Source organism: Topomyia yanbarensis, chromosome 1, assembly GCF_030247195.1.
Source record: "Topomyia yanbarensis strain Yona2022 chromosome 1, ASM3024719v1, whole genome shotgun sequence".
NCBI lineage: Eukaryota > Metazoa > Arthropoda > Insecta > Diptera > Culicidae > Topomyia > Topomyia yanbarensis.
In genome coordinates, this window is record NC_080670.1 from 1,259,407 (window position 1) to 1,286,839 (window position 27,433).

Sequence of the window (27,433 nt, forward strand, 5' to 3'; positions counted from 1 at the left end):
TTAATTTCGAAAGAAATTTAAATTTTTTCGTAGATGAGAGCATGACCACCAGGCTAGTGTTCAGCTCTGATTTGTACTGTCATCGTACCTTTGGATATTGTGTCGATCTCGTTGCCAAGATCCGGACTAAAATTACTCATTCAACGAATTCAAATCGAGATAAGAGAATAAATATGCAATCACACTGTTGGGCATCATTACCAAATCAGGAGGCTCGGGCGTGGTAATCAAACCACCTGTCCTCTCTGTCCGTTCGAATGCGACCCGGCATTTGGCCCATTTTGTGGTTCCTACCCGATTTATCCAGCCTGGCTAGTTAGCAACCATCGTATTGCCCGGCCATTCGATTTGAACCTCCGACATCGAATAGGCCTATGGCTCCCTTCGGCAAAATTGACATTCCGCAGCTGGAAAAGTGAATAAAGTGAAACGATTGGCGGTCAACTGGTGACCCGAGCAATGATAGCTGAAATGGGCCGTTTTTCTGAACTGTATACGAATTTTGTGGCGAAACACTGTCACAATTGGCTCTCTCAACGTTGGTTCGTTCGTTCGTTTGTCCGGTTTTCTGAGAATATCCAACTTTTCGAAAATCGGACCAATTGCAATTAGTGTATGACAAACGACAAAACCTCCATAAATTAATTAAAATATTTCGCTCTATAGACATCAAAGCCGTCCGTGTCTCTCTTACCTGTATGGCGATGGCAGCATGCTTTCCGGAGGCGTTCAAATAGTAGCTTCATACGTACGCAGACACATGCTCCTTGCGGCGCCGGTTCGATACCATTCAGCTGCAAACTGCCGATGGGATGGTCTCTGCCATTGAGCGCTGAAATTTGTCAAAGCATACTTTGGTAGGTACTGGCTGCGTATATCTTAATTAAAGGGATTTTCTACAGAAACATATACAACCACGAGGGACAGTGGGACAAAGCCACAGGCTCTGTTTGAAATGGGTTGCTTCGACTGGTTGTTTAAATTTTTATTCGAAACCAGATGAGTGGATTACAAAAGGGTTGCTGCACTGGTTGCGATTTTCCTGGATTACCGAACAGAAAAAAAACGCACCTGTTAACCGAGATCAACACGATACTGTTTGCTTCTCCAGTACGAGCAACCTGGTATAAATTCAGCCGGACGAACGTTTAGAAGACTAAGCAGAACATACCAAACGACAATTCAAATTTGGCAATTTTCGTACTTTTCTTCCTCCACCTGCACCATTTACTCGGAAATCGAGCGCAATAACGGTATTTCACAATTTGCTTCCAAACCCCACTTCACCACCTTCACCCCTATTTCTGCGTACCAATGAAACAAAACCGCCGAGTGCAATAATTTACAATAACGTCCCCTCCAACCCCATAATTGATACTTAACACATTTTTCGACGCGCCGTAGATGGCCCTCCCTGAAACGATGGTATGTGGTTATCCGAGTTAAATCATTGATGACAACACCTTTCTCTACCTGATGGCCATCGTCCTACGACTCCTGGTATACCCTTTTCTGGCTACACCTCACCCACCCCATATTTATGGCCCCGTTTTGCGCTTGCTTCTATGAAAACATACCTGCGAACGACGATGGACGGGTCGACCATAACAATATTAACTAATAGCGAACGAGACAAACGACGCGATGGTCCACTGAAATAGTAGGCTGGGTTCGTGTTCGTGAAGGACGGTTGTCATCGAAGCACGTAGATTAATATTGGTTCCCTTTTTTGTTTACCATGTTTATTGATAATTTGTCTTTTCATATATAACGTTATTACTAATATATTTTTGTCTGCTTCCTTTGTTCTTCTTGCTTCTCTGTTACAATAATTGTATCGTGAATATTTTCTTCCTCTACTTCGTCTGCCTCTTAACTTTCTATTGTTTAGTTTTCACATACTTTGCTTATCTTGCTGCTCGATTATACCCAATATATTCGATTCAAATCATACAGAGCACGTGGCTTTCAGTGGCGGTGTGTTTTATCTTTTGTTTCTTCTTCGACATATTTTTCTTTTCTCGCTCGTTTCGAATAAATAATAGTAAAAACTGTAAATTTTTCACTCATGTTTTCAACGATTTTTCCTCTTATGTACTCGTTTTTACGTTGTTTCCAATTCATGTCTTAGTGTTCGGTTTGCATTCGTTCCGGCTACTTTTTCGGTTTATGTTACCATTTTGTTTTACTATCAAATTTTATCAAAAAGGGTAAAAAATCGTTCTTTTATTTGAGAAAAAAAATTTGGTAACCTGTTAGCGAAACACTTTTCGATTCGATTCTGTGGTACCTTCCACCAATTGTCTGCTCACGCTTCTCTCTGTGGGAAGTTTGTCTTTCTTTAAAAACTGTCACCGCCGGTTTTCTCTGTGGTCTTCTCGGAAGAAAAGATGAAACAAAACACCTAACCATAAACCACAGCATACGAAACATAGAGATTTTGTTCTGTTTTGTTTTTATTTCCTCCATGTCGTTTTCTCTGCTGTTGTTTCAATGCATTTTTGGTATTGTTGGGGAAAAATCGTTTTTTTCTTCTCCTTCTTTGTCGAATTTATGCTGTGCTCGTTTTAGTTATGTTTATTTCTTATAGATTCGCCTTAAATTCAATTTTCGTTTCTTTTTCCATTTTGTTTATAACAATTGTTTTGCTTAATCATTGTTGTTTGGTGCTTCTACATCTATACTGTGCATATGTTGTAATATTTTTCTCCACTTATGTCATTATTTCTGTTCTGTGTTTAATTCTCATGCCTCTATTACTCGCTAGTTTCTTTTAAGATATTTTGGAGTGGCTGTTGCGTATAGTTTCGGACCGTTTCCGATAGAACTAAAACAAAAGTGTCATGGAGCCGGATCCACATGGGAGTGGGCGAACGGGGTGGCTTTTTTGGGTTTGAGGAAACGAGCGTGGCGACAGTAAAATAACAAAAAAAAAGCGATCGCCCACCACAACTGCGGAAAGGGTTTGCTTTTCACTGCTTTCCAATGTGTGTGTTTTGCTGTCTTGTGAGTGATTTTCTTTTCGTCTGCTATAATTGCATGCTATTGACTATGGTCTCGTTTAACTGTACTTGGTTGTTTACTTATATCTTAGTTATAAATATAGTATGTTTTTTTTTGGTTTTTGCTTTCGTCAAAATAATCAATTCATGCTTGTATATAATTCCTTTACTTATTCTCATTTTGTTTTTTTTTTGTTTATTTAACTTTTATTTCGTTATTTTGCATATTTGCCGCCAACCTTCTATGCTCTTCCATGCTCGTAATATATAGTTTATATGTGTGTTGTGTATATATATTGGTTTTGTCTTTTTTCTTGTTTTGTTTTCTGGTAAAAAATGCCTTACATTCAATTCATATATTATTTTTCATTATATAGATTATTTACCTTTTCTTGTTTAATGTATATATAATAAATTTATATTTCCATATCAGTTATGTTGTTATTTCAAGTATAACACTATAAATATACTCATTTTACTAATATATGTTTTTTTCCTTACTCTTCGTTTTAATATAATTTCATTAAAAATATGTATCCACAATTTGTTCCATCAATGATAATTGCCTCAATTAGTATGGAACAAACTAGACCAGACCCAACGAAAAAATTGGAGTCCGAACGAACGACGGAACCACAAACAAAAATAAAACGGGAGGCATCAACCCATTTCGATAAACGTAAACACGGAAAACATTAGGGAGTAGATTTTGAATCTAGACTGGTCAGAATTCCAAAACCCAAAGGTCCCGATATGAAACAAAATATCAAGAAAAACTAAAAACAAGAAATAGTCAACAGCCAACATTTTTTTTCATTTTTTTTTTGCACTAATTTCAGCTAAAATCACAGGATAGTAAGTGTGAGTGTGTGTTATGTTTTTCTTTTAAATGTAAGTTTTAGTTTTCGTTCACTTTTTGCCATTAGTATTTTTCCTAGATAAAAAAACCAATCAAAACATAACACGTTCGGAAAACAGGGGACAGTAACAGGAATACAAAATCGAACATTACTTTGACAATATTTTGCAGCAATTGCTTTCATGTAAGGATGCAATATATGTTCTACATAGTTTCCTCCGTTATCTCGTTACGTTCTTGCATTTGCTGTTTTATTGCTGAAAATCAATTCTGAGTATGTTGATTGATTATTTTTGCTGTCGATTTCTAAATATTTTGTTGAGATCATTGCTGTACAACAACGGTTCTCGATTGCCATTATTATTATGCTTTCCATGCTTGCCTTCACTAGATTTGAGTGTTTCGAAAATTCAACTTAAGACAGTGGCTTCTAAATTCCGATTTTTTCACACAAATTAACAAAAAAAAGTTTGTGCAACTTACTCTGGTTCTTATCATAGTTCGCTTTGATTTTCAGTTGTGGAATAAATAAATTTGATTTACGTTTTTCCTAAATATCTTTCCAGGAGGTTGACGCAGTCACAACCGAAACTTGTAACTTACGTGTATGTGTATGTGTGTGTTTTTGACTCATTGTTGCCGCTTTTCATTGTTATATTTTTGATTTGCTTTAATTTTAAATTACTTTGATTATTCTGTGTATTGTTTGTTTAATTGTTTTAGTACTGCTTCTGTTTTTTGATCATATTTACATTTTTGATTGGACTGGGCGTAAAGAAAATAGGTACGCTTACACTGTTTGCGAGTGAAAAAAGAAGGGAGAGAAAATGATGAGGCTGTTAACAGATCTCATGTCGATTTGGAACCAGCCTGCTGGGGTTATACTCAGTCTAACCTGGGACCCGTAGAAGCACTCTTCAATTTCATCTTCCTGATTACCCAGGGTAAAATTTAAAAAAAAAACATAATCCAATACCTGTTCAGGACCACTTCTAGGCGGAACAGAAAAATGTATACACCAAAAAAGCAATCGTGTAGGTTTCGCTTTGCTTCAACTTGATTCACAGTTTGGTTCAAATTCCAGACACGCTATTAATAATTTCTAAGTTCATTTTCCTCTGAGAATTTCATTTGTCGATTTTCCTCGAATCGAACAAAATGATTTCTTCAGTGACTGCCAAATTCCCTTCCGTATATTAAATAATGAACACTATTTTACTGATGATTTAAATTTCCGACCATCATTGTTGAGAAAAATGAATCATTCTTCCCAAGATTCAGTAGATTCTGAAGCCTATCAATTCATTCAACTCACCAAATCACTGCAACGCGCAAATATAATATTGACAAACATGGTGGACACGAAGAAAAACGTTGTCTTGACACTTTTTTCCAGCCTACTACTCGTTTTCATTCATTCTTTAATTGTTAATATATTTGGATGCTAATGTCGATAGTGTCCGGAATTTGTGGAAACCGGATATTCGAATCAAAATGGTGTCACCGAAAAAAAACTAAGATTGAAGTGAAAAATGTACCAAAATTTTTAGTCCATAATTAATTTACTCACTGTGTCCTCGTTCCCACCATGACGAGGATTTTTTTTTCTGTACTAGATCACTTGACGAACGGAAATATGACTTTAAAAATAAAAAATATGAACAAATCAAAAAACAAATTCTACCGTTGTAAACAATCATGCCAACGAACGCGGGAAAGAGGTACAAAAATAATTTTTTGAAATATTGTAGCTCGCCTACTACGGTTCAATTGCACCTCTGTCCCTATAATGCTATTCTGTTTCCAACCAGCTGACCTATATTAGCCCAGCCTGCTGCGATTACTCTGCCTAAAAAGGTATTACTTCCGTTATCATTCAAACTGTGTGTAAGTGTGAGTGCTAGTGTGCGCGTCATTTGCTGCTTGGTTTTTTTGTATCTAATTGGTTGTAGTATCAACGCATCTGAAAATTTCTCCGCAGGAACCGAATGTCACAAAAACTGTTCCGCACTCCGTTAGTCTAGTCGTAATTGTCACACTTTCGTTTGTATAGTTAATGAAAGGACGTTCGATTTAAAATAATAAAGTTTCACCTACTTACAGATCCAGCGGTTGGTTTATTTATTCAACCGTTTCCGTCGCATTGTTTCCGTTATGTATATATAAGATATGGTTGCCTCCTTTCAAAAAATCTGGGAGTGATTTTCAATAGTTTATTTCTTCGCTCTCTTTTTACTAAAGTCAGAGGGTAGTTCTACTAGAAGACTTGTTTGCATGGTTTGCTTCGATCGTAATTTCTTGTTCTTGTTTCTGTCTCATGTTGTTTCTACACAAAACCTACTGAAAACGAAGAGAAAAAAAGTCAATTGCTCCTACCGATTCCGTATTCCACCGCCAACTGTTTGTTTCGATTCGTTTTGATTGGGTAGATTCGCATTTTCGATAAACTACAGAGATGTACAAGTTTCAGGTATAGAATGATACTTGGCTTTCGAGGGAGTTTAGCTGGATGAGAGCGTGGGAAAAGGAATGGGAAATAACGATCTACTCTGGTTAGCAACTTTAAACATACAAAACGACTTGTAAACCAAGGAACGGTTCGCCTGTCAAAATTGACAGAACCAAAAAAAGTGACAGTTTGTCAATTACTACTACGACGGCTAGTCCGCTACTAGTGTCACCACTATTACACACCGCGAACCGTTGTTCTTCTATCACATTTTTTCCGCGAGTAAAAAGCTGAAGAACGTACTAACAACCCAATTAAGGGAGGGGGATGAACTTGGGAATAAGAGGGGAGGCAGAGCAGGGTGGTCTCTAACAATTTGACGAAACTTAAAATCAATCATCTCACCGTTGCTTTTTTCTAGGTCGCAAGTGTATAACAAACGGGTTCAACGAAAGAAACACTAAAATCATGTGCGTTTACCGCCTACTTGGTTAAGTTTTCATTGACTACTAGGTTAGCTTGGGGTTTACCGTCATGGTTGTTTTCAAAGTTATATACTTTTACTTCACAATATTTGTAATTCAAGTTACTATATGCTTCAAACATATGTTTGGTTGTTTTGCTTCCTTTAGATTTAATTGTTTCACTTTTTTTCTTTCCTCTAGGTAATTGCTTCGTGGTTTTATGTGTGAGTGTGTTTAATGTTGTGTTGATTAAACTTGATTTGCTTCACATTTCTTTCAATATTTAGTTTTGCTTGTTTCTTCAGTTTTATTAATACTTGTCTATTCACTAACTTTTTTTTAGCTGGGAATCTAGGGGCCCATTTTTTATTATTAAAAATAACATACTTGGTTTAGCTATGAACAATCCTCATCAGCTATTGTGTCTATGTGTGTGTGTGTTTGTCTGTTCGACTAGAAATAGAGGGATCAAACTGATTTGCTTCCCCGTTTGTCTGGTAAATTTGTATTTTGTTTTATTCTCACAAGTATTCGTTTAAAATAATTCCTATCTATGTTGCTTTTTTGGTTGTATATGTATAAGAGTGTATTATAGAAGTGTATTTTTTTTTCTATGTATGTGAGTAGGTCAAGCTTAGGTTTTAATCAAACGATTTTGTTGTTGTTTTATTTGGTTAAAGGTGAAAATTGGTATCGCAATGTGTCCTATGTCTGGTTGTCTTGATTGGCAAAAACGTAATACAAAAAAAAATGTAGAAACTGATTGTTTTCGAATACGGTGTATTGCACTGTTTTGACCTTTTGAGATTCTGAGTCAAACTGTAAATAACGCGACACGTTCTGATTACATACAAAACGCCATTAAAAACCTTCGAAAATAGAGTGACTCGAAATTTGAAATCAGCGGATTAATACTTCAATCTTGATTACTGTCCTGGGAGGAGTTTAAAAACTTTTCTCAATAGAACCAACCATGGCAACTTAGTTTGGTAATCCAACGGTTTGCTTTGATTATGCTGCTAGGTAACTACGGGGCCCACTGTCTACCGACCAGCGGAACGCTATCGTTCAAAACACAGTAATACTCCTTCCGTTCACTTCCCCCATTTTGCATTTGGACGATTTAGAGCTGCATGTGCATGTGTTATTTATTAACTTTCTAATTTGCTTCACCCTTTACATGTCTACTACTCACCCCTGGCTAAGAATGATATCATTTACTGTTTTGCTTTGTAAGTATGTTTAATTTAACTTTTCTTTACTTTGTAGTTATATACAAACATCACTATCGCTACTGCTTTCATTGTTACTATCTAAATGTCTGTGTGTGTGTCTTACCATTAATATCATAATATATATACCCTTGGGTTGTTTTTTTTTGTTCTTTTTTCTTCTTTGGTAGAAATACCACAATTTTACTTTCAATGCATGTCTGTATGTATAATACTTCAACATTTGTTTTTCTTTCATCTATGATTTGCATGCTACATTTTTGCTCGCACCACGAACGACAGCGGAATTCCTCTACACCACGAACCGAAAGTATCAACACACACACATACCGGCGTCTTCTTCAAGTGAAGCTTTCGCTGTGTACGAATTCATTTTCATGGACGATTGATTGGCGATAGTTGTGTGGTGATGGTTGTGGTAGTGGTGGCGGTAGTGGTGCTAGATGGAAGAAGGGTACAGACGGGAAGGAGCTCTACTTGTGCTGTGGCACACAGCCACACAGTGACGATGGCCATCAAGGGAGCTACACCAGTAGGCTTGGCGCTAGCCATTCATCGTCAGCTAACTGTAAATAAACACGACGAGAGAACGAGACAAAACACAGAGAGAGAAAGCGAGATGGATATACACAAAAGAAGAAAAAGATTAACTCTCTGCTTTCCCGTGGATCAAATTTTGATTTTATGATGGTTGGTGCACATCAAATAACTAATGGCGTTTTCGTTTTTTCTTGATGCTACACCGGTGTAGTGCAAAGAAAGAGATAGACTGATTACACCCAAGTTTGAATGAGTGTAGCACCGACTACACCGGTGTAGTGCACTGTCAAAAACGAATATGCCATAAGATCGAATGAAAAAAAGCCTACTTGGATGCGAAAAGAATTTTTCGCTGGTAAATTAGTGAGAAGGTGCAAATCAACAAAACAACTTTTTGGATGGGTAGGAAGGAGGGATTTGCATAAAAAACCAATGACCATCAAAACAATTCTCAAAGCAAAATCATTGCGTTTGCTTTTGAACAAAAACAATTCAAATTGTAAGGTGCGATTGTGCTAGTTACTGGTAAGTTTTAAATCAAGTAGTCTCACCTGAAATTGTTGCATCGGATAGGCAACTACTCCGGCTGTCTGTGGAAGGGCTCCACCGACTCCGGCTTGTGCGAGCTGTTGAGCAGTGGCAGGGATCTGGGCCTGAGTTGGTACACCGGGCCAGGCTCCAGGCAGTTGCATGCCCATTCTGTACAAAAAGAAAAAGAAATAATATATTTCACTCAAATCATCGAAATAAAAGATCATTGAAACCTACCCCATATAACCCTGCTGATAGCCAGCAAACTGTCCATAGGTATAACCCTGCATACCCTGGAGGAACTGACCCTGCAGTGGAGCAGCAGTCGGTGCTGGCGTAGTGGGATAGGTCGGTGCCGGTGGATACCAATAACCGGCCACCTGCTGTCCGTAGGCTGTGTTAAATGGAAAACCGGCCTGACTCAAGGCTTGACTGGCCAGGGAGGGAGCATTGTTCGGGTCACCACTTTCCTTGCCCCAGGAGCACTTGACCGTTTGGGCATTGATTTCCGAGTTGTGAACAGCAACGATAGCATGGGTTGCTGCTTCCTTAGTTGAAAATCTGAAAGTTTTGGTAATAAAATTAAAACTCTTTCGCATGTGAGTGTCTTTTTCTGCCGACCTTACCTTACAAACGCATAACCCTTATCCTTGAAGACACGAATCTCCTGAATGGTTCCGAATGGGGAGAAAGTCTTCTGCAGGATTTCCTCACTGAGTCCGCCAGCTAGGGTACCGCCGACACCGCCGCAGTAAACGGTGCAGTTGGTCGGGCTACTTTGATTGTACACTTCGTCGAAGGTAAGTGGTTTGGCGTTTACTGTAATATGCGAACGGTCGCAAAAAAAAACAAAAATAATAGGGTTTGTTATTCAACCTTGTATGCTCTGAGATGAGTAGGTAAAGCTTCTGATCGGAATAATGAAAATTGAGAGAGAAAAATTGTCGGTAGCAAAAAATTATTTCTGAAGAAGAAAAATGTATGTCTATGACCATACAAAATATGTTTTTTTTGTGGACAGGATGATTCACTGCCAAAAAGAACAAATATTTTGTATGGTTCATTCTATAAGGGGAAGTTCTAAAATCGAGACGAAATTTGTACAGTTTCAGGATTTTTTTTTCGCTGGTAAGCAAAATGTCGGAGAAAACAAGCCATAAGTTTGTATTGATCTTCCTATATATTTAGTAGTATTTGTTTGGTGAAGTGTTGGTTTGAACGATGAAAGCGTTAATAAGTATTGCAACACCTCAATAAGTTGTTTAGCTTCGCCGAAAAAGAGTAAATTTATAACACATCCAAACATTAGGTTTCCCATTTTTTCACACAATTTCAGATATCTGCAAGACTAGCATCTTTGTGCACGCGGAAATAAAATATAAACGGGAACATAGAGCTACGATGACATGATAAATTTTCTTACATGCTGAAATGATTGTGCTTATTGCTACTAATAGGTTCGAGTAAATATGGTTTTATATGTTTTGTATGTAAGGCTATTTTAAAGCTTTTTGGGCATTATGCGCGGTTGTGACTATTGAACAATCTTTTATTTTCTATGCGTAATGCACACACAATATCTATTAAAATGTATAGAATCAAAATATTCTATCAAGACAAATATTCACGAGCTAGTACACGCGTACACATTTTTATGCGCGTTTATCTCAAAACTGTGTTTTCCAAAGACATTGAACATTTTCTATTTTGAAAACGGTTTAAAACCAAATTTTTGTCGAAAATATGGATCAAATTTTTTATAAACCGTTGTGAGTTTTTCAGTTTTTTTGTTGTCATGCCAATGTATGAGCCCTTGCAATTAGTACAGTCTGTTTGATAAACGAAGTTTCTCGCTTCCTCTTTCGCTGTTTTTCCCTAGTCGGTGAAAGCAGTTTTTATTTCTTGTTATTTTTTAAACTATGGTTATTCTTTTTTTCTTTTATCGGGTTATAACAATCTTTAACCCTATGTGTGGGATTTTAAATCGAACTGCATACAAGGCAATCGGTTTACCATCTACGTTATTCTCGCCCCAACTAATATTTTCTTCACTATGTTATATTTCACCGTAAGGAGGAATATTTGGTAAAAACCAAAATTTCTCACTAGGGTGACAATTTGTTGGTAAAACCAACAAATATAGCATAGTGCTTTCGCACAGGCCTGCTAAGCGAAGACAAGTTTCGGCTTCACTGTGTCTCATCGGCATAAACAGAACTTCGGCTCGAACGGGACATCACGTTCAGTCGTTCGATTGAAACACAAAGTGTGTTTTAGTTTTAAGGGATTTGCGTCAAGCCGGCGCTAATCTATTCCGACAATAAGTTAGTGTCGGTTTCTGATGAGGCGAAGCCGAAACGCAGCTGTGTATGAATGTTTTCTTGTCGTACCACTTTCGAAATTCTCCGTGCTGATCCATTCACGTTGATGAGTCATAATTTTTGAATTTTTTTTGTAGGAGACGGCGACCAGTGTTTAGATCTGTTGTGGTATGCCCCCTCCTTAATCTAAGTATACTATCTTTTTTCGATTATAGAGGTTTCAAACCATAGGGTCATTCGCCTCTTTAAGGGATAGAGAAATCTCTTTTGGAAAAATTTCTAACGCTGCGTGCGGGGTTGGGAATCGAACCCAGGTGAGAGTGTACTATCACTATTGATGAGTGATTGTCGTTATTGAGATACACACTCTTTCCAGTTAGGTACTCCACTTCGTATGAAGATTATTACCTGTTCGGGACTTGCAGTCCAAATACCAAAACGCTCGAGTGTTCCTTCTCCGAGAATTCTTAGTCTGCATTGTATCAATGTACTGCATTGGTAGAGATGATGCTCTGATGTTTCACTATCATATTCGCAGACGTGGCATGTACCGTTTGTAAGCTTGTTTAATCTAAGCTTTCGATGGTATAACTTCACATGGCATCGGTTAGCGCTCCACAAGCACGCATTTGAAGTTAACCTAGCTTTTCTCAGTTGAAATCTCTTCTGTTTTAGGTCACCAAACTAGCGCTAGTTCGTTTCCTTATATTTGACACAATATGAGCCTTCCAATTCTAGTTTTTTATCTAGTATTAATCCCAGATACTTTACCTCAGAAGACATTTCAATTACTGTTCCGTTAAGCAAAAGTGTTAATATGAAATATTTCCTTTTTTCGAGTAAATGGGATTATGATTGATTTGGAGGAATTTATGTTCCGGTCCTCATTTTTACACCACTTTGAAGTCAAGTTTAATTCCACATTTTCACGAGGTGTACAAAATTATCTGCAAATCAACTCACATTGTATCCAATTTCAGTTAATGATTTCAATAGCTCGTCTACAACTACTGACGACAATAAGGGCGATAGAATTCCGCCTCGAGGGCATCCCTTATTTGTTTTCATAGTCAGTGTCGTGTTTCCAAACGTGGTAGTTACTTCACGGTTCATAACCAAAAGCTCCTTCTATATCGAGAAAAGCTGAACTCTTCTTCTGTTTTAATAAAATTCTCTAGTTTGCCAACCACCATGTGCAATGCATCTATTGTTGATTTGTTGCTTTGATATGCGAATTAATATTAGCTCAGTGGGGAGTATTTCAAGTACTCTGCTTTAATGTCAATCATTTTACCCATTACATTCAGAGATATCGAGAAAATTATTTTATAAGATTAAACTTTGAATTTAAGGTTTATTCCAATTACTATCTTTTATGAAATGTAATACATTAAAGGTTTGTAAGAGTACACAAACGGAATTGTTTCTAAAAATTCAATTCAATACCAATATTATTTATTATTTATTAGATTCAATACTAATAGTTAACAAAAGGAACAAGTGTACTGCTTGGTCTAAAGGTCCCGTGTACTTTTAAGCTTCCTGTTACAGGAAGTTTACAAAAACCTTATTTTGAATTTGAAAGTCATTTTTTTCCAAAATATATTACGACCTTACGTTTCTTGGCACGCTTGCCCTTGTTATCATATTTTCGTCGTTGAAGAAATATTTTATTCACAACAGCAAAAAGTTTCATGCGATATTATATTACAGAAGGGTTGAGGAATAAATGAACACACACAGACACACCAAAAAGACTGCCAAATAGTTCAGATCATCATTATATGTACCAACGAAACAAGACATCGAGGAATGGTCTAGATACTGAACGGAATTGAAAACTATTTACATGTGAGCAGTAGATGCCTGTCGGTTTCGTTAACAAGTAACAATATATAAAATGAATTTAGATAATCAAAGGAAGAAAAAACACACACCCGACAGACGGTGTGGGACATGATTCAAACCGACCAAATTGAATAACCAAAAAAAAACAGGACGACAGCGTATTGTGGACGTGTTCATCAGCAAAATTTCATCTATTTCAAAAAAAATCTCGTTGAATAGTGTTGATTGAAAAAAAAACAAAGCAGGAAAATAAATCACAAAGTGCTTAGGTGAAAAGGACAGAACGAGACGGACGTTGGGGGTAAATCAAACGAGACTATTTTGGGGGTAGAGGAAGAGACCGAATTGATTTGATTATCTGGTCTAAAAATTGGGTTGAACAAAAAAAAGGACAATCGACCGGGGCAAAACAGAAAGCCAGCAGCAAATGAGATTGAGTAAATGGCAGAAAGTTACGGGGAAGCAGGTTGAGGAGGTGAATCAAAGGAAACTCGAATTGAAAATGATAATGGAACTGGTAGCGGTAGTAGTAGTGGTTGTGGTGGTTTTGGTAGTAGTAGCAGTAGTAGTAGTCGTTTTATTAGCAGTGGTAGCAGAAGAAGAAGAGAAAAAAATAGTGGAAGGAAAAATAATTATAATTAATTTCAGCGGTAACATGCACCGTAAACTTACATAAAGCATATTCTGGCCGCGCGCAGGTAAATAGGTCTACGGATTTTTCTAGTTTTTTTTTGAAACTTTTATTGTGAATGTGTGTGTTGAATTCAACTCAAGCATTAAAGCTCTACTGCAAAAAGGCGTGGGTAACATAAATAATGTCAGAATTAGTTTTTCGCTTTTGTTTTTGGAGAAAATATATTTTTCAGGGTAGACATGAGCTAGTAGATTGGAGTTGTATAGTTTTAAAACAAGGAAAACAGGATTATAGAGGTGAATATTAATTTGCACTGGAGGTGGTGCCTCCATCCCAAAACATCGTATGAGCCTAGGTAGGTGAGTGAGAGGTGGCTCTTTGAAATGGGAAGTTTTCGTGTCTGGCAGCGTTCAAATAAAACGATTGCATCAAACTCGAAACTGGGGAACACTTGATTTTTTCTAATAAATTTTCACAAACAACGCAAAAGGGCTTTTCTGCTTCTTTTTTCCCCCGCCGAGCGTTTCCGCTTGCCAACAGTGTCGGTAGACGAGAAGGAACTTTTTTTTCCCGTTGTTTGGTCAGGATGGCTGGGAGACAGGTCCAAAACGACAGAGAAAAAGAGATAGACTCGCATTTAACCATAAGGATATGGATTCTGAAATTTTACCCAGATGAATAGTTGTCCACATACACGTAGTAGCAATAGCAGCTGAGGATAGCGTGGGACCGATAGCGGTAAAATGAGAATCGAGAACAATCTACTTTCGCTAGGGTGGGAGGGGTTACATCAACAAGATTTATGTGTATTTCTGAATTTTGCATGAAGTGCACACATGATCGTCTTCATTGGGATTGCCGGTGGGTAAAGTGGGGCGAGTAGTGGGGATACACCACATACAAAGCAAACCAGAGCTTCACTGGGGGAGAAAGGAATAGTTTTGGGACAGAGAAACGACACAAAACAAAAAAAAACGTACTTCGCTTGAAATAGGATCGCTTGACAGGATGGGCACATTGAGATCGTTACCCGGTCGTACTGAACACACACACACCCATTTAGACGCACATATATACGGTCCCACATCGACAAGTTGAAGACAGGCAAAGGATTGTCGCAACGTATCGAATCGGACGGTTTACGAGGTTACAAAATTTATGTTGTTGATTACGTCCAATTGACTTTGATGATAATTTTTCGCTTTCAAAATGTTTGGTTATCTGCTTTTAGAGAATTTCACTGGTCTCTGCTAATAGTAGGCTTTGCATTTGTCGAGCTGTCTATATAGAAAATTTGACAATCGAAAAATTCGATTGCTAATAGTATGGATTTTTATCCAGTAACCAAACGTCATCAGACAATTCGGTTTAACCGGGATCGCGTTGTGTATTGTAAACAATTTTGAATTGTAAAAAACAGATTTTAAACTTATCGATATTTGAACCTGTTAGAGCAGCGAATCTCTTGATAATTCATATTTGATGAAAAATGTCAAAGAATTAGTATCCTTTTAGAAATAAAGTAGTATAATTTTATTATCAACGTTAGAACAGCTCATGTTCAAAAGAAGGCAAGATCTCTTCTTAAAATAATTAATAACACACTAACCGATAAAATGACAAAGAATACATTAGGAAATGTTCCTTCTATTAAACATGAGATAGAATAGGACAACCTGCCATGTTGAACTTAAATAAAATACAAATTTCGGTACATAGATGGTGGGACAAATTGTGCAACATTTTATGACATTGGGATTGGGGAGGGGGATTATGGATATGGAATGCAGCTCTGGGCATGGTATTTTTTCTATTCCATGAATTTTATGATGTTGTTGCAATAATTATAGTTTTATAATTATTGTAAATTACCTGTTTCAGAAATGTTATTCATTTCATTCACTCAGAAATTTTTTGTCATTAACTTTAATCTATTTTATCATATGTATCATATGTATTAATTGTATTAAGTAGATTCCGTGATCACGTCCAGCTCATTTGCTTTAGCTTAGCTCAAATATAGAGCGCGTAGCTGAACTTCGTAAATGACAAAATGAGCAAAAATGAATTAAAAACTAATGCTTGGCAGAAGCAAATAAATGTGCATGTTTCATTGACTCAACATTTTCATGAAATGGTCAATAACGACGATGTGCAACAGGGGAAGGAAAGGAATGTTGGCTCGGCACTCGCTGTTGATAAAGACCGAGACTACCTCTGCATCTCCACGGGCATCGCAAGAAAGGAACTGTGTAAGATAGGATAAAGATCGGGAAATATCTTGGTAGACAATTCAATCTTAGCAGTATGCAATATGCCGTTCGTGCGGGAGTTTTGCTTCTTATTTATAGGTCCACGATCATGTCCAGATTTGTTTAGTGTGGCTTTTAGTAACAGTTTTTAGTTTGAGCTTACAAAAGGAAAAGAACAAAATAGTCGTGAAAAATTTAAAAGCGAAGCTACAACAGAAAACTATCGACTTCTTTCATACTGAAGCATGAGAGAATATGAAATAATTTTGAGCGGTCTAAAATAAGCAAAAAAATACACTAGCAGGCTCATGCACGCGCCGTTCGTTCTCCTTCCCTTTCAGCATAAGACCACAGTTCCCATCCGATTTTCACTAATGTCGCTCCCAAACCGCTGTCAAAATGTATGAGCAGACAGCGGTTATTGCAAAAATCCGACCCAGCTTTGAGGTCCAGCCAAAACGGCATGGAGAGGCTCTTTATTCGATTTATTTAAAACATTCATTTTATTTATGTATTTATTCATTCATTTATAATAGTAAATCACTAACAGAAATAATGATATCTTAATTTAAACACGTTTACAAAGTCGGGAACTTAGTTCTTATCACGATCCTCTCCTAAGAATGTTATTGGGTAACGCGCTGGATCTAATTTGGACGAAAATACGTTCGATTAAGTGAAGCTTAGTCTGGTTAGTGAGCTTAGAGTGTAACACCACCAAGAGTCTTCAGGGAACTTTCTCGAGGAATACCCAATCCTGATACAGTCGTGATTCGCTTTTTAACTGGATCGCTTTTTAGTTGGACCTCGGTTAATTGAACCATAGTCCAACTAAAAAGCATCTGAATTTCAAAATCTCGTATCAAATTCACTTTGACAATCAAACTGACATTAATTAGAGATGTGAGCAGATGCATTTTCAGTTCAACTAGCGTTTCATATTCGTTAGTTAGACGGAGGGTGTAGCCTAACCAGCGAATCACGACTGTAGTATATAGTCTAAGTTATTTTTTTACATTTTCCTGGAGAAAACTATTGTAGATTATTTTACGCAATTCAGAAGTATTCGATTATCCTTACACCAAATGTTAAAGATAACGAACTGTGGCTGCAGAGGAAATGTGCGTCTTCCAAAGTCCTAACACAGTTGGATTTGTAGGTCATCCGCGTACGACATTCGTAGTCCACTCAGTCCGTAGTTCAGATCGTTGAAATAAAGTAAGAAGATGAGTGGTCTACGATGGCTTCCTAGTGGCATGCCTGATGTAGCTGCAAACATTTCGGAGTATTCGCTTCCTACATTAGCATTGAGCCTACGGTACGACTGAAGCCAACGAATGTGTGAACTGTTGAATCCCAATTTGACTAATTGGGAAATGACGATGTCGTGATTGATTTTGTCATAAACGGACGGATCGGTGTACACATTATTGATTTCTGTCAATATGTCAATCCGGCGCCTGCTTAGTCCTGTCACTAAGTAAGTGCCGGATTCTGATAAGACAAAGCCGAAACGCAAATTCCATAACTTAGTGATAGGTTTTGTACTTTTAACGCGCAAATGTGGTTTAAAACAACTTTCTGCGGAGAAAAATAGTTTTTATCTAAAGTTTTCTCCACTAAGGAGAAAATAGCATAAGGTATAATTTTAGTATTTTTATATTGAATTAGTTAAATTATTTGATTAAATGTATTATTCTGTTACGTATCCATTAGTAGTTATTTCTGTGATGTTGGAAGTTTGTCCATCGCCGGTTTGAAAATCAACCAAAATATTGCAAAATGTATGAAATTTGAGTAAAATTAAATTCCTAAATGTTTTATAAGGGACAACCATGTATTGTTTTCAGACGTTTCATTTGAAAATTCATAACTTTTTTCAAAATGCTCGAAAATTAATGTACCTGCTTGTCATTTCGATCGATCCGCTTACCAACAGTGAAGCAAACGAACAAATTTTCCCTAAATACATTCTGCTGCCTACATTTACCCAAGCCAGTGCTAATGATAAGCAAAATAAGCAAGTCAGTATGACCAATATGTACGGTTACTTTCATTAGTTTTATTTTTGTGATGAATGAGGTTTACCAGCGAACTGTGAATAAAATTCTGTGTAATACAGTTACCGATAGTTTAAAATACTACCCGATCCAGTCTAGTGCTCACGAAATGTATGTGGTAATGAAAATAATGAAAAATCAAAAGCATAACCTAATACCGGAACTGAGAGAAATAAAACTATATTTATCGATTCTGTTGTTAAAAGTTAGCTATAACCTCGATTACTTCATAGGAAACAAAACAGCTAAAAAAATTAGAAAATTGGTGTAATTTTAGTCTACCAACAAAATAGTCCGATGAAATTAGTCTCCCTAATCGAAGTATCGAACTACTCAACAATGCCAGCAGCAGCTGCGTACTTTTGGATTCTAATTTCAACCTAAGACTGCCAGAGATAAAACTGCTGCCAAACACAAAATCGACTGACAGATTAAAAACTTAGCCGCGAAACTGTAAGCAAAGTGGAAACAACCAACACTATAGCGGAGTTCCGGAAATCCTAGTAAGGCACCCCCCCACCCCTCCCTTACTTCTTACTCTATCCGAAAAAAAAACAGATTGCAGATGGCAACGCCAGGCAGCGCAAACCCACACGTGAATTTGCTCAAGCTTGAGCAACTTTTCTCATCAAACTTTTTTCCCCGGGATTTCCCTACACGCGGATGAATAAAAAAGTAGGTACTCTGTATCGCCAGGCAGCTGGGAAACGTCGGAAGAATCGTACAATGCGAGAGGTGTGTGTTCTTTCGTTCCCCCGTCGCTCGTTTCTTAGAGGCGGCCTTCCGGATGCACACGCCAGCCAACCCCGGGAGTAGTGCATTTTTCTTTTCCTTTATAAATTCGCAGTGCTTTGTTAACATTATGATTTCCTTGTTTTTCCTTTCTGCCCTGCCGAGAGGGAGACATACGTCTACGACACAAAGCCACCGCTGTGGGAAATTAAAACTAGTTTCTGTTATTTTCACAATTTATGGTGAAGTTTCTGCTGAGCTGTGCAGGATTCTTTTCTTTTTGCTTCCCGGCTGCCGAGGGCTTGGGAGATTGTACAACTTTAGCTTCTTTTGAGTTTTTTTTTTCAGTGGCCACATGTCGTTGGTTTAGTTAAACAAAAGTTCAATTGAATTTAAATCGGTTAGTAGGAAGGAAAAAAAAACGAAACGAATTCGGTGGTAAACTGGGCGACTCCACCGTCGATGCGAGATTTTAGGAAACGCATGGTTGTCTATGGTTGAAGGTGGGTTTTTCCTGCCGGCAAACGCACGCTCAAATTAGAGGGAAGTAAACGCATGACATCCTACGAGCAACAGCTTCTGAAAATCAATGCGTGTTGAAGAGACCTTTTCCTTCAATTAGCGTTGAAGATGTTGTTGATTGTGCTTCCGCTTTTCCTCGGAGTGCGAACGAACGAGGCATAGTTTTTCAACCCTGTTTCGAGTAAAAGCCAAATTTTGATTAATTTCAATTTGTTACTGACACGCTCCCGGTGGTGTCATTCGTCACTGTCTGGTCTATTGTCAGAACTGTAGAAGCAAATCCCACCGAAGACGTGAGGAAAATTTCGATAATTAAAATTTAATTAGTGAAGCCTTTCGCTTTTTGCGAAACTCAAGTCAGACGGTAAGCAAAAGGGTGATTTTGCCTAATCAGTCTTTTTGAAAACAATTGAAATCGCCGCCTGCCGCCCCGCGCTCTAGCGTGTCTAATCACGATAACTAACGATAGATCTCCCCGTCACGCATGTCCTACCATCCATTCATCTATCCCCTCGCCACGGTATGCAAATCAAATTGGTAATAAATCATATCGTGATTATTGTTTTATGTAACTAATAAATCACAACAAGCAAAATTAATATTTTCGCTTGATGGCAGCAGGATCTTTGGATTTATACTTTCTTGTATCATCGCGTGTACCCCTGCTGCTGCCAATACCTCAGCGAGCCTTGTAATAAAACTAGGAAGTAGGTTCGACGCACTTTTTCCAAGCGCTTCTTCCTGCCCTTCAGTTCCATCGTTCCATCTGTGCAGCACTTATTGGTTCGTATGGCTTCTGATCTGGATGGGACGACGCAGACAGCAAGATATTGTATTTGCAAAAGTTGATGATATTATTTATTATTCGCAGCACGCAACGGACGGTGTTCTTTCTTCATGTACCTCCGCCTTGTGAAATTGCAAGGATCGCCGCCAGTCCCAATATTGTTTACGTGTATGTGGAATATGTGGATGCGCCATTCTCGGCTCGACTTGAGGCTTTCTATGTGCACAAAATCATATTTCGACTGGCGTTTATTGGTGGTGCAGTATTTAGTTCCATTGTTTCAGTTCGTATTCGTGGGTACTTGGAGGAAAAGGGGCTTTGAAAATCAATTTTCCCAACACTCAATCATGTTTCATGCGCTGTTTTCCGGAAGGGTGAGATGATAGATTCGAATGTCGGTAGCAGGTCGTTCAATCGAATCGGTTGCTGTCTAGTATCCTGGCGTTCTTGGAAAATAACATCATTTTTTGCAGTGTAATTTAACAACCAACTAAACGATGGAGACGCTTGGTTACTTATTCCAGCACTCTACATTCCGCCACAGATCACAACTTCTGTCTCACGGGCTGGCTCAAAATTTCATAATCAAATTAGAATTATGCGATTAAAAATTTCCATCTCCTTATTAGAATTTATTCTATTTACTATAAGATCGACAGAAAATCGAGTTAATTCAGTTCAACGACGTTGAGATTAAATAATAACATTTAAAACTCAAGCACGCGCCTAGTTACCCATCCGGGAGATCAAAAGTTCATCCATCGAAGCCGCGAACAAACAAACAAGCAAACAGAAAGTTATATTTGCTTCTAAATGCTGAACATTTCCCGATTCGCTCTCGCTCAAATTTACCGAGTGAGTCCGCAGAAAAAGGGAAACAATCGCCTAATGTTTCAAATTTTCCGCACGATTTAATTCAATCTCGTCTGGTTTCTCGTTCGCAACCATCAGCGCACCATCACCTCGGGTTTGGTGGAATGGGGTTGGGGGGTTACCGGTTTTGGAATGACGAGGTACTATCAGTCAACAATAATAACACAGCACGGAGACGCAGCACCTGACATCGTCGATCATCAACTTCAGCGGCCCGGTGGAAAGGGGGGGGGGGGGGGGGGGGGGTTGGGCAGGGTGAGGGTCTGGTTTATGGTGACCAGGTTTGTTGTCGATGATGAGCCTCTCGGTGCAAATCGACACGAGTCGGCTTCCGTTGCGTGTGTAAAACTGTAGGCAGGCTTCCAGCGATCGTTTTGGGATTTCAAGCAACAAACCGGAGCGGGATTTTGGGTTTATTCTAGGCTGCCCTTTTCTGTACCGATTTTCGTCACTAATTTGGGGGATGGTTCATGAGCAGAAACGTAAGAGCGTAGCAGGAGAAATGATGGGAATGGTTCGCTATCTTCACAAAGGTTCTTGTCAAGTACATTGGTGGTGTCACACTGTCAGCAGAGACAAATGGTACTATGTCTCACACGAACGACTATAGTTGCTAGTTACGTTCAATGAAAAATATTAAATATAAAAGCACCGTGCTGTGCATATTTAATCTGATTTATGACGAAGAAACATGTCACAGGTTTGATGATTCATATCTAGGGTGATATCATCTATGGACATTTATTTTTGCGCATGAACCTGGAAGCATTTTATCCATTGGTTGTCTCCTTTCTGTCAGTATAAATAAATTAACATTCTCAGTGCAGCACGATCTATGTGACAAGAGTAACATCTTCGCAAAGCTGTGACTTTGAAAAGAAACTCTATACTTTACAGAATCCTGCTCAATTTTTTTAGTTGTCCTACTGGAGCTGTACAGCTTGGTTCTCGGAAGGACTCCCAGTTAGAATCACTCACTACAAATGCAGATGAGACGGGCAGTGTCACCCACTCCCTACACTGCTTAAGCCCAGTTGCAGCAGGCCGTGATTCTGATTGTGATTTGTTCGCGCTTGAGACCGCGTTGATCAGATACTAAAACATCGGAGAGTTTTTGTCTTTGCGAAATCGTGGGCATAATTGTGCGTGCGTGGATGACCGCGATTACTTGTTCGTCTTTGTGTATCATCGCAAGAAGCTCTAGCGTTTGTATTGTATTTTGCTCGCGTGGGCGTTTGTATGTCGCGTGTGCAAGTGTGTATGCAATTTCGTAAGTCCCATTCTGACCCAAAAATAGTCCAGGCTCCGAAAAGTCGATCCAAAAAAAGAATATCCTCTTCGGATTAACACCGGATCCCCCCAATGGCCCACACACACGACAACCGGCATAAAAATACAATTTCGACCCCGAAATCCCAAATGGACCCCCACGACTAAAACCCCTCGAACCTCGATCGCCATAAGTCCATGCCCGACTGAGCCCAAACTCCTTAAACCCCCCCTCCCCCCACGTTGTTCGGATGACCATCCATGTCCAAATAAGAAATTTTACTAGCTAGTTGAAAAGACTAGTAGTGTAAATGCACATGTTCGTCAGTTGTCGGTTTGATTGCCAAAATTAACATGAAATTTTGACATTTAGATCCTTTTGAATAGGATAATGATCCCATTAGCGGATGTTCGACAAAAAATGATCCAATTAAAAAGTTAGTTAATCAAGGCCGTATAACTTGCAGAGGCCACTTTCTTGTTGACGATCTGGTCCAGGTAGATTCTTCAAAACTTTATTGATTTTAGTACATTGGTCCTAAATACCAATCATAGTTTTTATGAATCATCATGTGAGTAAAGCACGTTTAAAGAAATTATTTATAATTTCACTGGATATTATTGTTGGATGGGATTCATCTTTTCCCGCGGGATGCGCGTAAGTGTCTCTGCTTTCGGATCCGCCTACCCAGTTCTAGCAAAATTCTATCAGCACTTTGCGTGCGTGACAAAACATTGGCGCAAATACAGGTTTTAGTCAGAATCTTGCAAAAAATGTTAGGCTAGTGCTTTAAAGCGATTTCTGCAGAAAAAAATTGTCCGATTGTTTAACGATTCCTGCCATAATTCTGCATGGAAGGTATTACTCAGTTGTTTAAACTTCTGCAAGTGAAATTGATTGCGTCGTAATTCCACTGGCCCGACATTATTTGCGCAGAAATCTGGCAGGACGGCTAAATCAAGAACTGACAACAACCTGGTGGAATGGTTCTTTTTATCAATGGATTCAGAATCGGGGAAGCTACCGAAGCAACCAACTTACGACCATAATAAGTTTTTAGAAGTTTGTGACGAAATGCTACGATGGGGGAGGGGGGGTGTCAAAAATCGCTCAAAAAATGCTACGTCCTTTATGGATGGTCTACAGCGAACCGCAACTAAGACGACACATTCTTGATCTCGCTTTTGTCAATAGTAGTAGAAATGTTACCTTTTTCGAGACACAAGTTGAACTACCTAACATCCAATATAAGCCCTTCGTCCTGTGTATTCATACTTAAATCGTCCAGTGGTCTAAATATGAAAAAATTGTCAAAATGGTCAAAATGGTTTCTGGTTTTCGTTTACAAATGTATGTTTGATGTCTTCAGCAAAGTTTCGCCAAGTTGTATTACTTTTCTTTTGGGCTAGGTACCTTAATAGTTCCCATTTCTGATTTTTTCATGTTCTATAATAATTAATTTATCTATAAATTTATCCCAAAATCCCTAAAAGCTACCCAAAATCTAAGAAAAATACAGTGAAAACTCGTTTTTTATTAGCCCTTGGTGAATTTTAGGCTGACAAAACGGTGGCATTGACAGAATCGGGACATTTTCTTTTTCTTCGGTTTAGAAGCTGTTAAAATATTCTTCTTTAGTTTCGACATAACCCCATTACCCATTCTGATTAGCATAAATTTCCCTTAAGGGGGTCTTACAGTACAAAACAAATCTCTAAGATAAGAAGAATGTGCTCAAGAAAAGATTTACTGGAATTCGACTTGGTTCGTCCCTTAAACGGATTTTCATATGAGGCTGACAAAATCGGATCTTCATTGTATTTTTTATTCTTATTTTAAGATGATCTAAGCGCAAATTGCACTCATTTTACAGTCTAATTCCCACTTCACCGATTCTATCGTAGTTTATTTTATAGTTGATTTTTTCCGGTCAAATCAAATTATAATAAATTATAAAATGAAGATAATAAACTATGAAATCAAATTTTTAATCTTTATCGAGACAAACTTGTCATATTTCAAAATGAAAAAGAAAAGTGCACCTAATGCATTCGACAAAGCTTTTGTATATTTTCTAAACCCTTGCCGAAGAAACCGATCCTGAACATGAATTTTTCCACAAATTGGATTTCAGAGCTCACTACCAGGGGGATTAAGTTTTGATTTGTAAATGCTAAGAATAGGGACATTTCCTGTCCTGCAACTTGCTCAAAGATACCCCATTGCTAAAATGCAAAATCCTCGAGGAAACGACTTTTGGTCAGCTTTTCAGAATTCTGAACCACTATGCGTAGTTTCCGAAAATAATATCTTTTTACCAAATAACGACCGCAACTTGAACTTGACGACGCTCTATTTTTTTTCTAATCACGCATAAAACAATGTTTAAACAGAAGTTCTTGAAAAAAAATCACGATTTCGTAAACCCGCTGACGAAAATCGTGACCAGACTCCGGAAATCATGCAAAACCTCGTCTTCATGAAACTATCTGCGTATGTATGTATGTATGTGGGTAGCCACCATCCTAGCTTGAGTCTTGCTCTGCATGGAGCCGCATGCAGAGCAAGACTCAACAACAATGCGTTCAAATTTCGTTACCTGTATGAAGGACCAAAAGGGGGTGGCGGACCCGTAAGCAATTACAACTACTCGGTACCCGCGGGAATTGAAGAGTCTCCTTCCAGCAATATGATACAACAGATTGAATAACGAATTTCGCGATACTAGTCAAGCTTTCCACGAGATGGTTTGTTTAAAGAAGAGCGCGTCAAATTGTGTACAACTGTAGGAGAGAAATTTAACTATTCCTCCTTGATTCCGATTGGTCTTCCACTTCATTGTCTAGTTGTAACTTCTTCTGAACTATTTCTCAAGTAAACATGGTGAATTGTAACTATTATACATTAAATCAGGAAGGGATCCATGAATAAAATTCTGAGTTTCGTGAAATATTTCATATGTAAGTATAAAGACAAATTAACCGTTGTTGTTTCATTTCGACAGTCAGGTTAACTTCTGAACAGAATGTAAATAGCAACATCAAGTTCAACTTGATAAATTGTACTGTAATTCTGGAAAAGGAGAAGCAACAAAATCATCTCGCAACAAGTGCTGAAAATTTAAACCAGGTAAATGGTGCTTTTGACCAATCCCTCCATTTCCCTGTCGGCACTTGACCGAAAAGAATTTCCCTCCGTTAGTTCGCCCCTCCCCCATCTAATTTCAGCATCATTCTCTCAGAAGCCAACACAAACCTCGTAACCTCGTTTCCAAGTTCCTTTCACACCTCATTTAAAATTCCACCTTTCCTTGACCTGTCTTCGCTTCGATCCCGGTCTCTTATTTGGACATCAATTTGCTTGGCACACCTGGACCAGGAAGGAGTTCAAACAAACGGAGAACCGCACATCGTTTGCAGTGCAGTTGCATCGTCATCACTGCACTTAGCAGCTATCATCATCAACCGGTAGAAACGGCGAAACACAATGCCACTCTTGAAACCTCTTTCACACCGAGAAACAATAACGGGGGGTAACTAAAACAGAAGACTCGGGTGAGGTGAAAAACCAAACAAAGTAAAGTTTACACACAACAGAGTGAGCTCAACACCACACACAAAAATAGGGGAGAGAAAGAGGCATCGTCATACGGGGCAGTGACACACAGTGTGTAAAAGAGAGAGACAGAGATAGCAATAGACTATAGAACACTCGTTTTTTTGTTCTTAAACCATTCATAGTGAGTGGAGTGGAGGATACCGTTTTGATTCGAATGTCCGACTTCTTCGAATTTCAGATACTGATAATTTTAATCTTCATATACTTATTTGAAACTCTTAAACTGACATACAGACTGTTTACCATTTTTACAAAAAAATGATAATGTAATTAATCTTCTGAAGAAAACTGCGTTTAGTTAATATATTACACATTAATCAGCGCCCAGTAAAATAATGTCCGTAATTTGAAGGATAAAAACAAAGTGCAGTTTAGTAGTTATTGATCCAAGTAAAGAAAATTCATAAACTAAATGATTTCTCAAGTGTCCGCAATACGAATCGAAACGGTATAGACTATTTCTCAGGTTGTCTCGTTCGAGTCAGGTTCAGTCAAAGAAGATAGGCGGAGAGGAGAAACGAAAGTTTACAACGGATTTGAATGGAGGGAAAGGCAAAAAAAAACTACCGGTACTTACATTCTGCCTTGGTAGCAGGCGGTTTCCTAGTGGCCCAGTTTGTCCTGATGGATCTCGATCCGAGCCATTGTCCGTTCATGGCAGCTATTGCATTTTCCGCTTCCTGTTTTGGGGCGAAAAGAAAAGGGAAAATCATGAGTCCACAGCAATGAAAGTGAGATGGGACACTTAAGGGATATAGCATCACAAAAGCTGATGACCTGGCACTTGACACGCAACGCTCGTATCGAACGACACCGCCGGGTTGTGTTCAGTGTGGACAAGGGATAGGATGCTGTTTGCCAGGCTTGCTGCTGCCCCTTTGCTTGCTTACAGCAAAGCTAGAGAGCAGCTTTTAATATAAAAGTGCATCGCTCATCTCGTCGTTGTCGTCAGCTTCGCAAAGGACAATTGTTGTAGTATCTGAGCTATCAGTTTGTAGTATTCAGAGTGGTTGGGTGAAACGGTGCAAACAACGAGGGTGTGCTCGTTCAAGTGGGTGCAAAGAGTGACAATATTGTGACAAATTTATTTTTCCTGGAAGCTGTTTGGTCGTTTTCCTCCATTCAACTGTCCTGGGGTTTCCGGAGAAGCAGACAACATCAAAAGGGTAGTAGGTGTCTGATGTAATACTGTAAATTTTATTCATCAGAAGGATTTAGGTTTGATTTACCGGATTCGGATATTTGTTCAGGGAAAATTAGAGTTTCTAACAATTAATGTTGTACTAGGAAAGGGTAGATGCTGAGTGCATTTCAAAATGTTGAAACGAACAGGTTCAAATAACACAGCCGAGCACGTGCCAGCACCTCTATAATCTCAGTAGATATGGTTGGACGCGATCAAACTCACAGACAAACAGACAGTCGCGTACTCAAACTAT

At 38.4% G+C, this 27,433-nt stretch overlaps 1 protein-coding gene across 10 annotated transcripts in view; it reads right to left on the minus strand.

Annotated features, from left to right (window-relative positions):
* Window positions 1-4,405: 4,405 nt before the first annotated feature.
* The window catches only part of LOC131676570 (nucleolysin TIAR), a 557,873-nt gene continuing 534,845 nt past the window's right edge, over window positions 4,406-27,433 (minus strand). For all 10 annotated transcript variants that reach the window (XM_058955695.1, XM_058955691.1, XM_058955698.1 and 7 more), the window contains 5 exons: window positions 26,572-26,674; window positions 9,704-9,896; window positions 9,315-9,638; window positions 9,098-9,245; window positions 4,406-8,572 (listed from right to left, as the gene is read on the minus strand). In XM_058955695.1, coding sequence (XP_058811678.1) covers window positions 8,531-8,572; window positions 9,098-9,245; window positions 9,315-9,638; window positions 9,704-9,896; window positions 26,572-26,674 — 810 coding nt within the window. In that variant the 3' untranslated portion in view covers window positions 4,406-8,530. The remainder of the gene's footprint in view (window positions 8,573-9,097; window positions 9,246-9,314; window positions 9,639-9,703; window positions 9,897-26,571; window positions 26,675-27,433) is intronic.